The sequence below is a fragment of the Lepidochelys kempii genome, chromosome 9, assembly GCF_965140285.1.
Source record: "Lepidochelys kempii isolate rLepKem1 chromosome 9, rLepKem1.hap1, whole genome shotgun sequence".
Taxonomy (NCBI): Eukaryota; Metazoa; Chordata; order Testudines; family Cheloniidae; genus Lepidochelys; species Lepidochelys kempii.
In genome coordinates, this window is record NC_136388.1 from 79,890,076 (window position 1) to 79,906,264 (window position 16,189).

General features: G+C 46.2%; 1 protein-coding gene across 1 annotated transcript in view; it reads left to right on the forward strand.

Annotated features, from left to right (window-relative positions):
• Window positions 1-6,021: 6,021 nt before the first annotated feature.
• Window positions 6,022-16,189, forward strand: part of LOC140917696 (uncharacterized) — a 57,276-nt gene continuing 47,108 nt past the window's right edge. Inside the window, exon 1 of the mRNA XM_073361006.2 lies at window positions 6,022-6,179. Coding sequence (XP_073217107.2) covers window positions 6,099-6,179 — 81 coding nt within the window. The 5' untranslated portion in view covers window positions 6,022-6,098. The remainder of the gene's footprint in view (window positions 6,180-16,189) is intronic.

Here is a 16,189-nt window from a genome sequence, read left to right on the forward strand (position 1 = left end):
AGTAAATAAATTTGGATCCAATTAGTTTTCATATCCGTTTCATAAAGAATTATTTGGGATAAATTCAATGGCCAGTGCTATACAGAAGGTCAGGCTAGATGATCACAATGGTCCCTTCTGTCCTTAGAATCTATGAAACTACTCTGCCTTGTCAGACAGGAGCTATAGACCTTAGAGACCACTTTAGAGAGCATTGGTGAAGGAGGTATGCAAGGAGTTTGGGCCAGTCTCAGATGGAACTGACATAACAACCTACATCCCCATGTTCATCCTTATAAAATGATTGTGTGGTATCCGATGCAAAGTTTGTTGTGCCGGGTGTCTTTGTAAGGCTCATGATGCACTGAGCATTGTTATTGTAGTAACGTAATGTTATAGGTTGTAATTTCATGTATATAGCCATGAGGCTGAAAATGTGTCCTCATGGCTTAAAACAAGCCCAGGCAAAAACTCTCCAAGAGCAGAGGGGCAGTTCATACCTCATCAGGGCATGTATGGGACAAACCCAGCCCAGCCTCACAGGAACAAAGGACACTGGCCTAGGCTGCCACAAAGGATCTGTTGGACTCTCAAGTGAGTCATTCCCCTTCCTTTGGTCAGTTTGGGACTGTGATGAGGTAATGCTCACCTGACTCTGAAGGGGGGACAAAGCCAAGAGGGAAGAAAGAACATGATGATAAAAGGGAGAGACGTTTGCCATGCTCTTCCTCTCCCTTCCATCTCCATCTACAGACATCACCATCAAGCAACTGAAACTCTGATCATAGGGGAGAGCCTGGCTGAAGGGCAACCAGCCAGCCTGTGGTGAAAAGCATCTAAGTTTGTAAGGGCACTGAAAGTGTTAAGATCACCTTGGAGTGCTTTTTGCTTTTATTTCATTTGACCAAATCTGACTTGTTGTGCTTTGATTTTATAATAATTTAAAATCTATCTTTGTAGTTAATAATTCTGTTTGTTTATTCTGCCTGAAGCAGTGTGTTTGGTTTGAAGCATGTCAGAGACTCCCCTTGGGATAACAAGCCTGGTACATATCCATTTCTTTGTTAAACTGATGAACTCATATAAGTTTGCAGTGTTCAGCGGGCATAATGGGACATTGCAAGATGGAGGTTCCTAGGGTTGTGCCTGGGACCAGAGATATTGGCTAGTGTCATTCGGTTGCACAATCCAAGCAGTTTTCATGCCAGAAAAGCTATGTGTGAACAGCCCAGGAGTGGGGGCTCTCACAGCAGAGCAGGGTAAGGCTGGCTCCCAGTGTCAAGGATTGGAGTGACCTAGCGGATCACCGGTCCAGATAACACCAGGGGAACGTTACACCTTAGCTACATCTATGGGGCCAAGAAACTGTGTTGATGGGGGGACATTAGAAAACAAGGCTGGGATTTGAAAGTAGTGCCTAAGGATTCTAGCCTGCTACTGACTTTCAATGGGATTTGGGCACCTACCTCCCTTTGGGTCTTTTGACTAATAAATAATCAGTTCACGACAATGCCCATGAACACAATTGGTATTAACGGGCTTGCTTGTTGGCAGACTCCAAAAGAGGCCAAGGACTGAATAAACCAAGGTAACTGACTGACCCTCTCACATACAGAGATGGTCCTTCCACTCCAGGGTTCAGTCTCCAAGACTGTCTAGCTGGCACCTTTCACCAATGCAGAGTTTACTGGGCTTTTTAAAGAAAGGTGGGGAAAAGTGGTGAGTTACTCAAGTGACACAATGTTCCTGTCAAATATCCAATTGCAGAAAAGAGTAGATACCCAAAGGGAACAATACTGGCTTTGCCAGTGTGTCTTGGCATCCAAACAGGCTGGAAAGACATTGCTCTGGCAAAGACCAGGGCCGAGCCATAGCTTCCCAAAAATGTTTGCCTAATAAAAACAAGGAACAAAGCAATAGACGCCCATAGAGATCTGTCCAAAAGCAAGGATTTGCATTATTAAATGCCTCACCTTCCCATTAATCTGCTCTTTAAGATCCACTGTGTTTATCATTCATTGATTCTATCACTACGTGTTACAAACAAGACACATACCTATGCTTAGCCTCAAGGAGAGGGTCAGTGGATTGTAAATTCTCCATGAAAGGAACAGAAGAGTGGAAATTGGGTGTCTGCCATGGCAGGTTGCTTCAGATCCATGCAATGTGCTGCAATTATGGCTTTTATTGACATGGGGGAAGGAATTATGGAAATAGTCCCAGGGAGGAATGTATGTCATCACTGCATGGATTTATGCTCTCAAAAGAATTTCTGTAGCGCTCTCACCACAGAGTGTTTTATGGAATAAATGTGTGACCAACATGTGCGTCCATGCATATCTATTTATTTATTTATTTGCACAGTATAGTGGTAGAACCTAGAGGTTGCAATCAGGATTGAGGTTACATTGTGCTAGGTGCTGCACAAACTTAGAGGAAGATAGGGTACCTTCTCTCAAAATAGATTGCAAACTCTTTTTGGAGAACATTCAACAAACACATGTGATAAGCAGGGGTGGCTAGTTGTATGGGCCCGTGGTGCCTGGGCTCCAGCAATATTCAGGGTCCGGGAGCCCAGCTCCATCAATGTTTGGGACCAGGTCTCTCCCCCGGCCCCCCTAGTGCCCCCACACACCTCCCCCGAGTGTCCCCTGGCCCTCACTTGCTGCCCCTGTGCATCTCCCCCAGATCGTCCCTGCAACACCATGCTGCCTCCGCTCTGCTGGCTCCCAGCATCAACTGCCGACGCAGGGTCCTAGTGCTCCCCATCCACTAGTGCCAGGGCAGGCTGCCCTTACCCTGCCCTTCTGCCTCGGACCCTTCCCTTTTCCGGCGGGACCCTCCACCAGCACAGGGCCCCCCTGCCTGCAGTCACCGGTCCTGCCCCACGCTGGGCAAGGGGCAGCACCATCCCTCACCCCCAGTGAGGCTACAGTGAGGGGCAGCAGCAGGGGAGGAGGCGCACATGTGATGGCAGCCCCCCATCTCCAGTACCCACCACAGGGGAGGCAAGGGGGCTTCCTGGACCTGAGAGGGGCCCTAGAAGCACATGCAATGACAATGTTGCGGGGTGAGTGTGCTGCCGGGGGGGAAGAGGGGGGCCCCTCCCCCAGAGCTCACTGCTGCCGGTGGGGAGAGGGCTGGGGGGAGTCCTCCTCTCTGGCCCCAGCCCTGGGGCAGCCTGCTTTCACCCCAAACTCATCCCCAGCCCTGCCCCACCCCAGAGCCTGCACCCCCAGCCAGAGCCCTCACCCCCCTCACCTCAACCCTCTGCCATAGCCCTGAGCCCCCTTCTGCATCATGAACCCCTCATCCTCAGCCCCACCCCACAGCCCTCACCCCACACTGCAACCCTCTGCCCTAGCTCTGAGGCCCCTCCCACACCCCAAATCCCTCATCCCCAGCCACACCCCAAACCCCTCACCCCTGCACCCTCTTCCTCAGCACCCCCTCCCACCCCCAAACTCTCTCCCAGAGCCTGCACCCCTCACCCCCTCCTACATCCCCCCAGCCCAGAGCCTGCACCCAAACTCCCTCCCAGAGCCTGCACCCCTCACCCCCTCCTGCACCGCCACCCCCTGCCCCAGCCTGGAGTCTGCACCCCTGACCCAAACTCCCTCCCAGAGCCTGCACTCTGCACCCCTCCTGCACCCCAATCCCCTGTCCCAGCCCAGGGCTTGCACCCAGACCTCTTCCCCCCACCCAAACTCCCTCCCAGATCCTTAGGCAGGTGTGGGGCAGAGTTTGGGGGAGCAGGTTCTGGGCATCACCAAAATTTCTACAAACCTGCCACCCCTGCATGTGACAAGGTAAAGTGAACATAGTATTGGTGGTGAAGGGTACCAGGATAACAGCCCCAGAGACTGGAGTCTTCTACCCCAGAATGGCAACAGCATGGGCAGTAGCAGAGCAAGCTTCCCCCATGCCACCATGCTTCACCCCTGACCTGGAGGGGACACTTCTCAGAGTGGGGACATTGTTCATTGTCCTTGGCTCATTCAGTCCCTGGCCTCACAGTTGAGTCTGCTCAAAAAAGGTACCCGTTATTGCCTGTAGCGAGGCAGTTACCCCACTCTGGTGGAAAATGGTAGGCTGATTGGGGAAGCAGTCAAAGCTTGGGGCCATGTTCCAATCAGGCCACACCTGGCCCTGTTATAAGGGCTCAGGGAGGAGCTGCATCAATCTCTCTCTAGCCTTGGAGGGAGGAGGACCCAGCTGCCTAGGAGAAAAGGGTATCTGAGGCAGGGGCTCCAGCTCCAGCCTGGCAACTCCCCAGGCCTTGTTAAAGGCCCAAGGCAGGTACTGGGGCTAAAGAGGTATAGCCCAGGGATAGGCAGAGGCAGCTGGTCCAACCTTCTTGCCAATGATGAGGGCCTTTACAGACTGTGGTTTGCCCAAGTGAATGGGGGACTAGATGACAACTGGCAGGAGCCACAGAGGCAAGGTGGGTGTTGGGGGTTCCCCTGGGATGGGAGACCCAGAGTGTGGGGTACTGCTGGGGGCAGATCCCCAGGGAAAGGGGTACTGGGTCTGGGAGGGACATGGAGGCCTGAGGCATGTGAGACACCGGCCAGCTGAGGGTGCTCTGAAACTGGAAAAGAGCTAATTCCCAGATGACCAGCAGGAGGTGCCGCACCAGTGAGTCTGCGGTCTGCTACATTGCTAACTCTGGGGTGATGCAGATAGCTGTCAGCTGGCTGCTAGACCAATTCCCAGATGCCCATTATCACAAATGGTACCCATTCTGGCTTTGTGAATTTTTATTTGGCAAAAACAGAGATTCTGCACTATGGGGCAAGAATTCGGTCAACAGCACAGTTTTGCCACTAATGTTTTAAAATGTGGGGTTTTGTCAAAGCAAGATATGTGCAGCTTCTGCTCTGGAACAATGGCAGATTTTACCCTGTGTGGAAATCTCCATATTCAATAGAGATTCTGCCTTTTCCCCAGTGAACTACCTTCCTGTTTTATTATTTATTTTTTATTTCCTTTGCCACATAGAGGAAAAATGTGAGGTGAAAACATGAAGGTTTGTTTGTCTCACGCGCTCAACCTTGAAACGTGACATTCCTCCTGGTTTCGTCAGTGGTGTGAATTTTTCCACTCTGCTTTCACATCTTGAGATTATCTGGAAAGAATACAGAATGGGAAATGCCTGGCTTATTTGCTAGGGGAAGGGTTTGCTGTTCTAATAAAGACCAGGTTGTTTCCTAATATCTGGAATGTGCAGAAGGATTCAGCAGGCGAAAAAGAAGCATTGCTTGAGCCTTCCCAAACCTCCTCAACTTTTGAGGGGTTTGCAAATCTTTCTGAGTTCATACAGGCCTGATCTGAAGCCAGGAGGAGTTTTTTCCATTTTCTTTGGTAGGCTTTGGATTAGGCCCTAAATAAAACAGAGGGCATAATTCAAACCATTGATTTTTCAAGGAAGATGGAATAACGAGCATGTATTTTTAAGTCACTGGAAGCCTGTGCTGTGTAATCAAGGAAACTTTCTGTGATCAAGGCAGTGCAGCATTTTGTTGTTGTTTTTTTTAAAAAAAAGCACGAAGCAGCCCAGAACTGCATTGTCAGAACCAGAATCTGACGTGTTGTGAATCAATAGCATTGAGTCCTCAAGGGGTTCTGTATTTAGCAAAGCAAGGACTCCTGTCCTTTATTTCAAGAATGAAGAATCCCCTTGTGATCTCAGACTCTGAGTTCAGGTTCCCTTTCTATGCTCACTTTGTGCAGCATTTTAGTTAAAGAGCAAGATTGCTGTTAGCAGTAAGTGCTTTCAGAAAGGAGCACTGTGTAGCGACTGTGAGTCAATGTCCTTATTTAGGCAGTGCAAGTAGGAGGAACTTAGCTGGATCCCCCTCAGCTGATCAGGAAAAGCAAGCAGGCAATGTTACTTGCTCCAGTCACTCGCTCCTGTGCTCTGGAGCTGGAAGCACCTAACGGAATTGAAGGATTATCTGACTGATACTCCAACAATTGGGACTTCTGAAATAGACCCAGTAACAACTTTTTTCCCCCTCCCCTTGGGATTTTTCCCTCTGAATGTGTCAATAGACCAACATGTGAGGTTGGGGAATAAGTCATGTACTCAGAAGAAGGACCAACACCCAGCCAGGAGGATGACTCCTCAACAGAAGGCTAATCTGCCCAAGGGACAGAGCGAAGAAGACCCAAGAGTGTGGCTGCAGGAGTGGGGGAAGGCAAGTACATGGCTGGCATGTTAAAGGGGAGATGAAAGCGCAGCTGAGATGTGTTAGGGGTTCCAGCATGTGCTTCGATTTGTCTGCAGAAACTGTGTTTCCATGCTAGGAACCAGTACGCAAACCCTTGGTCTTTTTCACATTCCTTTGACTCACTTCACTTTTTTTCTTTATTTGCTTAACTTTCCACCACTTCTGTTTACTAAGCCCATGTTTATTCCCACTTAGAATCTGTCTGAAAACTCTTGTCTTTTTTCCTGAGTGTCCACAAGTTGCAGTGCCTCCATCTAAGGTGTTGGGTATTATTTTGTCTCGCATGGTAGGTTTAACTTCTCACGCCATTCAGCTGGCCTGTAACCTGCCTGTCCTTCTATCCATTAGAAAGCTGCAATAGGAGGTCATACAAATATCTCCATACTCCATCTCACTGTTTACTAATAGTCAACAATGACTCTCCATCAGCCCCTGGGCTATATTGTAGCTAAAAATAAAAGATGTGAGGAGCAGGAAAGGAGCAGGTGCCGTTTCTGTTGGTGTCACATTGATCTAAGTAGTTTATTTCTATGCAAATGATGGCATGATATCATTTAATCTGTGCTATGTAATATAAATGATCCAGTATTTGGAGTCAGAGAGAAGTGTAGATCAACACTCTTTGAAATGCTTAACTCACCACTCTATGCTTTTCACTTGGGATTTTTGGTAAAGGTATTAGCCCTGGTCTCCTGATAACCCAAGGCAGATTTTTGGCTATTACAAACCCAAATCCTCACTGCAGGTTCACTTGGCTACAAATTTCTTCTTCTTTTCTGAAACTGTTCTGTGGTATCACCGTTTATTGTGAAACCACTGATGTATTCCACTCCAGAGGTGGTTGCATTTCAGTGGTGGGTGAAGTGTTTCCCATGTAAGTAATGTTTGGGATGTAAAGTACTAGATAAAATATCACATGACAATGTTTCAAATGCTGGTCAATTCAGCTCTCAACCTGCTATTTATGGATGAAGCTTCACGCCTATTGTGCTAAGCAGGACAGCTGCAGTGGGCCAAGGGGAGCTATTTGTGCTAGCAACTAGGAGTGGAGGGGACTGTTCTCTGCCATATCTCTTAACATTGGAAAAATAACAAATGTTTTTTGGGGTGGGTGGGAGAAATTTCAGCACAAAAAAAGTGGCTATTCCTAATTTAAACCTATTATGAACTCTGAGCTAAGAGAGGTATGTCGGAGCTCTGCAGCTGCCTGTTTGCAATGCAATCCTAGTGATAGCAATGTTTTCAATGGCCTGAGACTCGACAGCTTTGCAGAACTAAAAATGTTGTTGATCATTGCTGCACTGCCTCAGTATCCACACAGCATTGATGAGACCTCCAAAGTCCTGTTCCACTATGCACTAGGCTCTGGGCACAGAGAACCTACTGTCTCGTCTACACTTGTTATAAAGTGCTGGCGAGCAATCTGGAGGGGATATCGTCAGAACCAAAGTTCAACTTCTGGTCTCCTTTTCTCTGTGTCCAGGCCAGAACTGATCTTTTCTCCTACCCTTTCATATTGGGGCATCGCTACCTTTTCATCCTCCGTAGCAGCACCTTTCCTCTATTTTTCTGACCGCAAAGCCAACCAGCAGAGGCAAGTAGCAATGAATATTAATGGCTGTCTCCTTGCCCCTGGAATTTCAGGATTAGGGATGGGCAAATTGATTCAAACAAAATAACCTTCCAGAACTTTTGTTCAAAACTTGATCATTTTCTAAGATTGAAAGAACAGCTGGGTAAATTCTATAATGTCTTTATTCGTTTTAAAATAATGCATCCACATAATCTGGAATGTGGACAAGAAAAGTAATTAAACTATATTAAAAAAAAATAAATAAAAGGCTTGGTCTGATACATCACCTCACAACACTGTGTCATGTAATGTTGGCCCCACATAATGTTTTTGTTGGCTTGCCTGGGTATATATTGCAGGCAGTGGCCCTGCAGATAATAAAAGATTCACTCAGCAAGACACTAAAGCAGTAAGGCATTTCACTAGAGATATGCACAGCTTCTCAAAAGAAGTATATCCTAACTAACAATACACATTTCTCCAAGATCTAATTGTCTATACAGTCAGTCAAATGGAACTTGAAAGAGTAATTGTAATAGCATCTTTTAGCGACTCCCAATAATTTACACACACTCCTTATAGAAGAAAAGAGAATCTATCACATTTGCTCTTAAAAAAGATTTTTAATTTGCTGAAATCAAGTTTTTCAGGGTATTACTATTTATCTTTGAGCTATGTTATTCAAATATTAATTACATAGCAAACATTTAGAAACAAAATCTGTTTGTAGAACATGGCCAGCATGGGCTGTATAATGACTGGCAGTGTCTTCTGGCTCCTCTGTGGATTCTAGCAACTAAATACAAGGGGTTGTCAAAGGCTTTGTAAAGTTCTTCTGGTGAACAAAATTGTACATGGCTTATCTTTTTCTTAGTTATTTTTGAGCATCTCTCTGTCGTCTGAGTTCCAGCTGGGACCACAACCAGAATAAGTATAGAAAACACCAGGTTCTCCTGAAATTTCCAATTCCATGAGGCTGGGGTCAATGTTTGAATGTGGAGTGCTTCTCCTATCTGCCCCTCTTCATTGATCCTTAGCTGCACAAGCTTTGGAAATGAGAGAGTTCTGGGAGTACCCTTGAACTGCGCACACATCTCCTGTGTGGTAACATGTTACACGGCTACCAGAACTTCAATGGATGTGATCCAAGAGCTTCTATTCTAAACAAACACTAGTCAGGCTATGTCTTCTGCTTAGGTATATCAGATGATGAACACATCAGCTTTCTTTTTTGGCTTTTTTTCTTTCTTTTTTTTAGCCACCAACCTGAAGACCTAGTGGACATTCACTCTAATTACCCAAGAGATGCTGAGTCCCCTTGTTCCTAATCTATGTAGGATTCTGCCTTATTTTTTAAAATGTGCTTTTTTTTTTTTTTTAAATTCACAGTAGCAAACTAGACCTGTTCCACCCCAGGCCCCTTAGGGGAAGCATTGGGTCTAGCCGCTGATTGTTGTGCTGTGTGTAGAATTGTTTGTTTCTATACAAACTGCATCCTTGGTATGAGAAATAAGGAAGGAAACTGTTTAGCTGATTTGCTGTTCTCAGACAACTATGCATGTTACAGCCACTCACACCTAGACAGCCACGAGACTGACATCAGAACACCTATATGACCTCCGCCTAGATTTCATCTGTACTGTCCTCTTCAGACACCTACATGATTCCAATTCACATGTACACTCCTAAACGTCTATGTCATCTGCACACACTCCTACATTCCACCAGTGAACTTACCCAGGCCAATATTACGCATTCCTTCATGGATACCTATGCTACCATTCCAGAAACCCACATGCTGATATTACACTACTAGATCTACATACACATTCAAATCTGTACACTTCAGTAGTTCAGTCAGAAACATCCACTCCTATTTACACCCATATTGTACTAGCACACACATTCACTCACTCCCGTGCTACCCTCACTTGCGATCATCACACCCACTGTGCACCAGTACTTATTCCAGAAGTACCATCTCCAAATGGCAATAGGATTGTGCCAGCCAGCCAGTGTTTGTCAGCTGGTATCATTCGCGTGGTTGGCAACTAAAATGTAGGCGTGGTCTTCCAGAGATGGTCCCTAAAGAATGGCCTGATCTGCACAACATTCATTGCCCAGGGACGAAAGTTGGAGTGTTATTCCTTGACTTTAGCAAAGCTTTTGACACTGTCTCCCACAGTATTCTTGCCAGCAAGTTAAAGTATGGGCTGGATGAATGGACTATAAGGTGGATAGAAAGCTGGCTAGATTGTCGGGCTCAACGGGTAGTGATCAATGGCTCCATGTCTAGTTGGCAGCCGGTATCAAGTGGAGTGCCCCAAGGGTCGGTCCTGGGGCTGGTTTTGTTCAATATCTTCATAAATGATCTGGAGGATGGTGTGGATTGCACCCTCAGTAAGTTTAGTGTCATCTGCAAACTGGGAGGAGAGGTAGATATGCTGGAGGGACGGGATAGGATACAGAGGGACCTAGATAAATTGGAGGATTGGGCCAAAAGAAATCTGAGGTTCAACAAGGACAAGTGCAGAGTGCTGCACTTAAGACGGAAGAACCCCATGCACCGCTACAGACTAGGGGCCGAATGGCTCGGCAGCAGTTCTGCAGAAAAGGACATAGGGGTTACAGTGGATGAGAAGCTGGATATGAGTCAACAGTGTGCCCTTGTTGCCAAGAAGGCCAATGGCATTTTGGGATGTATAAGTAGGGGCATTGCCAGCAGATCGAGGGACGTGATCATTCCCCTCTATTCGATACTGGTGAGGCCTCCTCTGGAGTACTGTGTCCAGTTTTGGGCCCCACACTACAAGAAGGATGTGGAAAAATTGGAAAGAGTCCAGTGGAGGGCAACAAAAATGATTAGGGGACTGGAACACATGAGTTATGAGGAGAGGCTGAGGGAACTGGGGATGTTTAGTCTACGGACGAGAAGAATGAGGGGGAATTTGATAGCTGCTTTCAACTACCTGAAAGGGGGTTCCAAAGAAGATGGCTCTAGACTGTTCTCAGTGGTAGCAGCTGACAGAACAAGGAGTAATGGTCTCAAGTTGCAGTGGGGGAGATTTAGGTTGGATATTAGGAAAAACTTTTTCACTAGGAGGGTGGTGAAACACTGGAATGAGTTACCTAGGGAGGTGGTGGAATCTCCTTCGTTTAGAAGTTTTTTAAGGTCAGGCTTGACAAAGCCCTGGCTGGGATGATTTAATTGGGGATCGGTCCTGCTTTGAGCAGGGGGTTGGACTAGATGACCTCCTGAGGTCCCTTCCAACCGTGATGTTCTATGGTTTGCAGGTTGCCAAATCCCCCTCCTTCTGTGGGTGCCCTTGGTTAGATCTCTAACGTATACACATTCTCAGGGGTACCCTCTTGTGCCATGGTGATCATCAACCCCATTTCACAGGCCCTGGCCTGTCATGTGTGTTTTAGCAGGAATATATATATGATCTTCCCCATCACTGCCAGGGGCCCAAATTTACCAGTAAATGTTTCAATCACTGGGATCAGAAAATGATGCTGTTGTTAATTTTAATGTTTCCCCTCTCACTGAGGTTGTCAGAGACTATATATGAAAGCGTTGAAGGAGGGGGAGCCACTCTCTCTCACCTCATTCTCTTCCCTTCTACACCTCCCATCCCCCACCCCATAGTAAACAAACAGGCTGTTCAGATAAGAAATGGAAAAGTGACTGAGAGAGTTTCCAAAACCCAGTGCCCATAATCCATCCCTCTGAAAACAGGCAGGGTGGGGTGTAGCCTATGGTGAGAGAGAATCTAAAGGAAAACAGGATGTTTTTGTGATAACTTATTTTTCATAATTCTCATTGAAATGTTTGCTTTGTTCTGTTTTTGGAGTTGCCTGTAGCCTTTATTGGAGACGTGACAAGCCAAAGAACTTTGTGGGGGGAGGGTGGTTATGTTGTGGGGAGATATGAGTAATTTAATGATTGCTAGGGTATCCCAGAATAATAGTCCCTCTCTATATGTCTGGTGCAAATGCACCTGGGATATTGTATTGAGGTTCTCAGTACTGAATACCAGACTGATTTTGACGAATTGCAAAGAATTCAGAGAAATGCAACAAAAACACTCGACGCTGGAGGGATTAATGTAAGTGTAGAGCTGTGTTGAACTCTGGGAGTAGTCAGTAAACTTCTTTGGGGTTTGTTCCCATCATTCTGGGGCCTTCTGCACCCGATAATGTGCCTAGCACTGTTCTCAGTTTCACCTGACTGTTTTCACAAGAATGCCCCTAGTGATTCAACAAAACAAACAGGAAAAGCAGAAGACAGAAAATAACATATGAAAAAAAGCAGAATCCTCTTCAAATAAAACATTTCTCAAAGTTTTCCATTGTCCGTTGGCAGTTCTTTAATGCTGCACAAGAAATAGAGACATAAGAATTGACAATAGCTTGCAGTCTGGTATCTCGAGCTGCTAACCTGAGTTGCTGAGTCTTCAATGCTATTTTAACTTGATTTAGATAACCTTAGTTAAGAACACACCTTTTTGTTGTAGCATAGACACACTTTGAGAGTGGCCAGTTGTGGGTGCTCTAGATTGGAAGAAGGTGTTACCTCCCGCTTCACAATGGCACTCTTTTACGCAAGTCCATCTTTTGGAACAAAATGTCTTCCTGACCTGAGCCTATTGAGAATTGGCCATACTTCTAGTACTTATCCTGCTGTAGTTTGTGTAATGGAAGGTGTTATTCCCATTCATCTAAATATGTAGGGAGTTTTGCCATTGACTTTGGGGCAAGATTTCATCCCTAATCTTTTCTTCGCCTTTACTAAAAGATGAGCTTCTGTAATAGCCTGCAGCAGTCACTTCCACAGGTTAGTTATTACAGTTTCTTGTAAGGTCTTTATCAAAAATCCATTGACATTCAAAATGGTCAATATCCCTTGGTGGTCCTTCGCCCCTTATTCTGTTATGTCTTTCGAAGAATTGTAATAGGGTAAGTAAGCAAAATTCACCCTTACGTTAGTTTGTAATGGAAGTTCCTTGGCATAAGGAATATCCATCCTCCATGAGTCAGGCACTGTATTTTCTTTTCTTGCTGACCTAAATGGGCCTCTGTTCCTTCCTTTGACTTCTGAGCTATATACGCTCTAATCTTTTTGTCCCTCTCTAATCTCTCCTTCTCCACCTCCGTGGGCAACTCCTCCTTCCCCTCATATGTTAGCTTTTCCCATTGTCTGTTCTCAGCCCTCTCACTGCTCTTTTATTCCCTGTTCCTTGCATGAATTAAAATAATACCTTTATGCTGATCACTCCCAAACTTCTGTCTCCACCCTGATCTTTTACCACTTGTTCAGTGATTTGTCTCCAACTGCCTCTCTTACAGTTCCACCCATCTCTTGGTGCCCTCTCAAAAATTAGCCCCCCAAAAAGGCACTTCTTTGGCCAAATCCTCTTGCTATTTACAATGGTGGTGTAAAATCCAAAGTATCTCCCCTGAAGATTATGGAGTTCAGATCCAGGTTTTGATTCTGGAATGTTGCTTTCAAAGTCTGGGGGTGCTTGAATGTTTCGTGAGCCTATCTCAAATTTTAAGAAGGTGTTGGAAGGTGGGTTTTACTTGGAAGTATTCAAGCTGTCCCCATTCCAGTTGGCAGGTGGGTGACTGATGCAAGAAGGGGACTTCTTTTCATGCTGCGTGCTTTGTACGGGTCACTGCTGATTAGCCTGTTTTTTCCACCAGCCAGTTCTGAGAGTGCCATTTAGCAAATCCAAAACTGTATAACACTAACGTGATGCTTACAAGGCATAAAGGGATTAATGTTCAACTCTAATGAAATCCAGATGCACACAGCTGCCTCTTCTCAAGCTCTCTTCCATTGCCAAGTTGCAAATGAAATGATTTAATTTAATGTAAATACACGGGACGCACCAGACTCAGAATAGTGATAATATCTACTACATACTTAAACCCACAAGGTACCAAGGCCATTGGGTTTCTTTTGACAGCTCATGCAGTAGGGAAGACTTAGTTGTCCACAAACCAACTCCATTTGCAAATAATTCATGTGTGAGATAAACCTCATGACCTTTTGCAAAGGGCCCTGATGCAATAGAGCTGGGGAAACCTAGCAGAGGAATAAAGTTGCTTTTATTAATCAAAGAAAGCTAATGTCTGTGTAATGAATTGGTGGGTCTCAGCCCAGTTCCTAATGGATAGTGGTCTACATCACTAAAACCACCAGTGCAAATAGCAGCAGATGGCCTCTTCGATGGTAGTCTCATCTGAGGATATGTCTACACTGCAATTAAAAACCCACGGCTGGCCCGTGCCAGCTGACTCACGCTTGCAGAGCTCAGGCTAAGGTACCTCTTAATTGCGGTGTAGACATTCAGGCTTGGGCTGGACCCCAGGTTCTAGGACCCTGTGAAATGTAAGAATCCCAGGGCTCAGGCTACAGCCCAAGCCCGAACATCTACACTGCAGTTAAACAGTCCCTTAGCCTCAGCAAGCCCAAGTCAGCTGACAAGGGCCAGTCACAGGTGACTCAGTGCAGTGTAGACATACCCTAAGAGACCAAAAATGCAATAGCTCATGCAGACAGAACTTCCTTCTCACCCCTAGGGGCTGAGCAAGGGAAGGCTGGTGCTGCAGCATTCTATCCCAGAGGTGGATGTATATTAGTGGAGGGGAATGAGATATCTGAAACCTTTGGGAAATGGGGATGGAGTTGAGGTATCATATCCTATTCCCAATGGAGCTGAAGTATTACTGCCTCACACAAAGTGTTTATTGTTGGCCTTTTCTCTCCCTTGCATGGTTAGTTTCCTTTTTCTCACCCCGCTCATGATGTACTGTAAAGTCTCAGCCCCTGCCCACCAGAGGAGAAAGGAATAAGCCTGACTCTCAAACTCAGATCATAGGCTCATAGAAAATTAGGGTTGGAAGATACCTCAGGAGGTCATCTAGTCCAACCCCCTGCTCAAAGCAGGACCAATTCCCAACTAAATCATCCCAGCCAGGGCTCCATCAAGCCTGACCTTAAAAACCTCTAAGGATGGAGATTCCATTACCTCCCTAGGTAACGCATTCCAGTGCTTCACCACCCTCCTAGTGAAATAGTTTTTACTAATATCCAACCTAGACCTCCCCCACTGCAACTTGAGACCATTACTCCTTGTTCTGTCCTCTGCCACCACTGAGAACAGCCAAGTTCCATCCTCTTTGGAACCCCCCTTCAGGTAGTTGAAGGCTGCTATCAAATCCCCCCCCCCCACTCATCTCTTCTGCAGACTAAATAAGCCCAGTTCCCTCAGTCTCTCCTCAAAAATCAGGTGCCCTAGCCCCCTGACCATTTTTGTTGCCTTCTGCTGGACTCGCTCCAATTTGTCCACATACTTTCTGTAGTGGGGAACCCAAAACTAGACACAATACTCCAGATGGGGCCTCACCAGTGCTGAATAGAGGGGAATAATCACTTCCCTTGATCTGCTGGCAGTGCTCCTACTAATACAGCCCAGTATGCCATTAGTCTTCTTGGCAACAAGGGCACGCCGTTGACTCATATCCAGCTTCTCTTCCACTGTAATCCCCCAAGTCCTTTTCTGCAGAACTGCCACTTAGCCAATCAGTCCACAGCCTGTAGCAGAGCCTGGGATTCTTCCATCCTAAGTGCCCGACTCTTGGATGCATTGCATCCGGCCCCATGGACTTGTGCATGTCTAGCTTTTCTGAATAGTCCTTAACCTGTTCTTTCACCACTGAGGGCTGCTCACCTCTTCCCCACACTGTGCTGCCCAGTGCATCAGTCTGGGAGCTGACCTTGTCTGTGAAGACCAAGGCAAAAAAACATTGAGTACTTCAGCTTTTTCCACATCAATTGTCACTAGGTTGCCTCCCCCATTCAATAAGGGTCCCACACTTTCCCTGACCACCTTCTCGTTGCTATCATTCCTGCAGAAACCCTTCTTTTTACCCTTTATATCCCTTGCTAGCTGCAACTCCAATGGTGCTTTGGCCTTCCTGATTTCATCCCTGCATGCTCAAGCAATATTTTTATACTCCTCCCTCGTCAGCTATCCAAGTTTCCACTTCTTGTAAACTTTCTTTTTGTGTTTAAGCTCACCGAAGATTTCTCTGTTAAGCTAAGCTGGTCACCAACCATATTTGCTATTCTTTCTGCACATCGGGATGGTTTGTTCCTGCCCCCTCAATAAGGCTTCTTTAAAATACAGCCAGCTCTCCTGGATTCCTTTCCCCCCCCCCATATTAGCCTCCCAGGGGATCCTGCCCATCAGCTCCTTGATCCTGCCCATCAGCTCAAAGTCTGCTTTTCTGAAGTCCAGAGTCCGTATTCTGTTGCTCTCCTTTCTTTCTTTTGTCAGGATCCTGAATTCAACCATCTCATCGTCACTACTGCCCAGGTTGCCACCCACTTCTA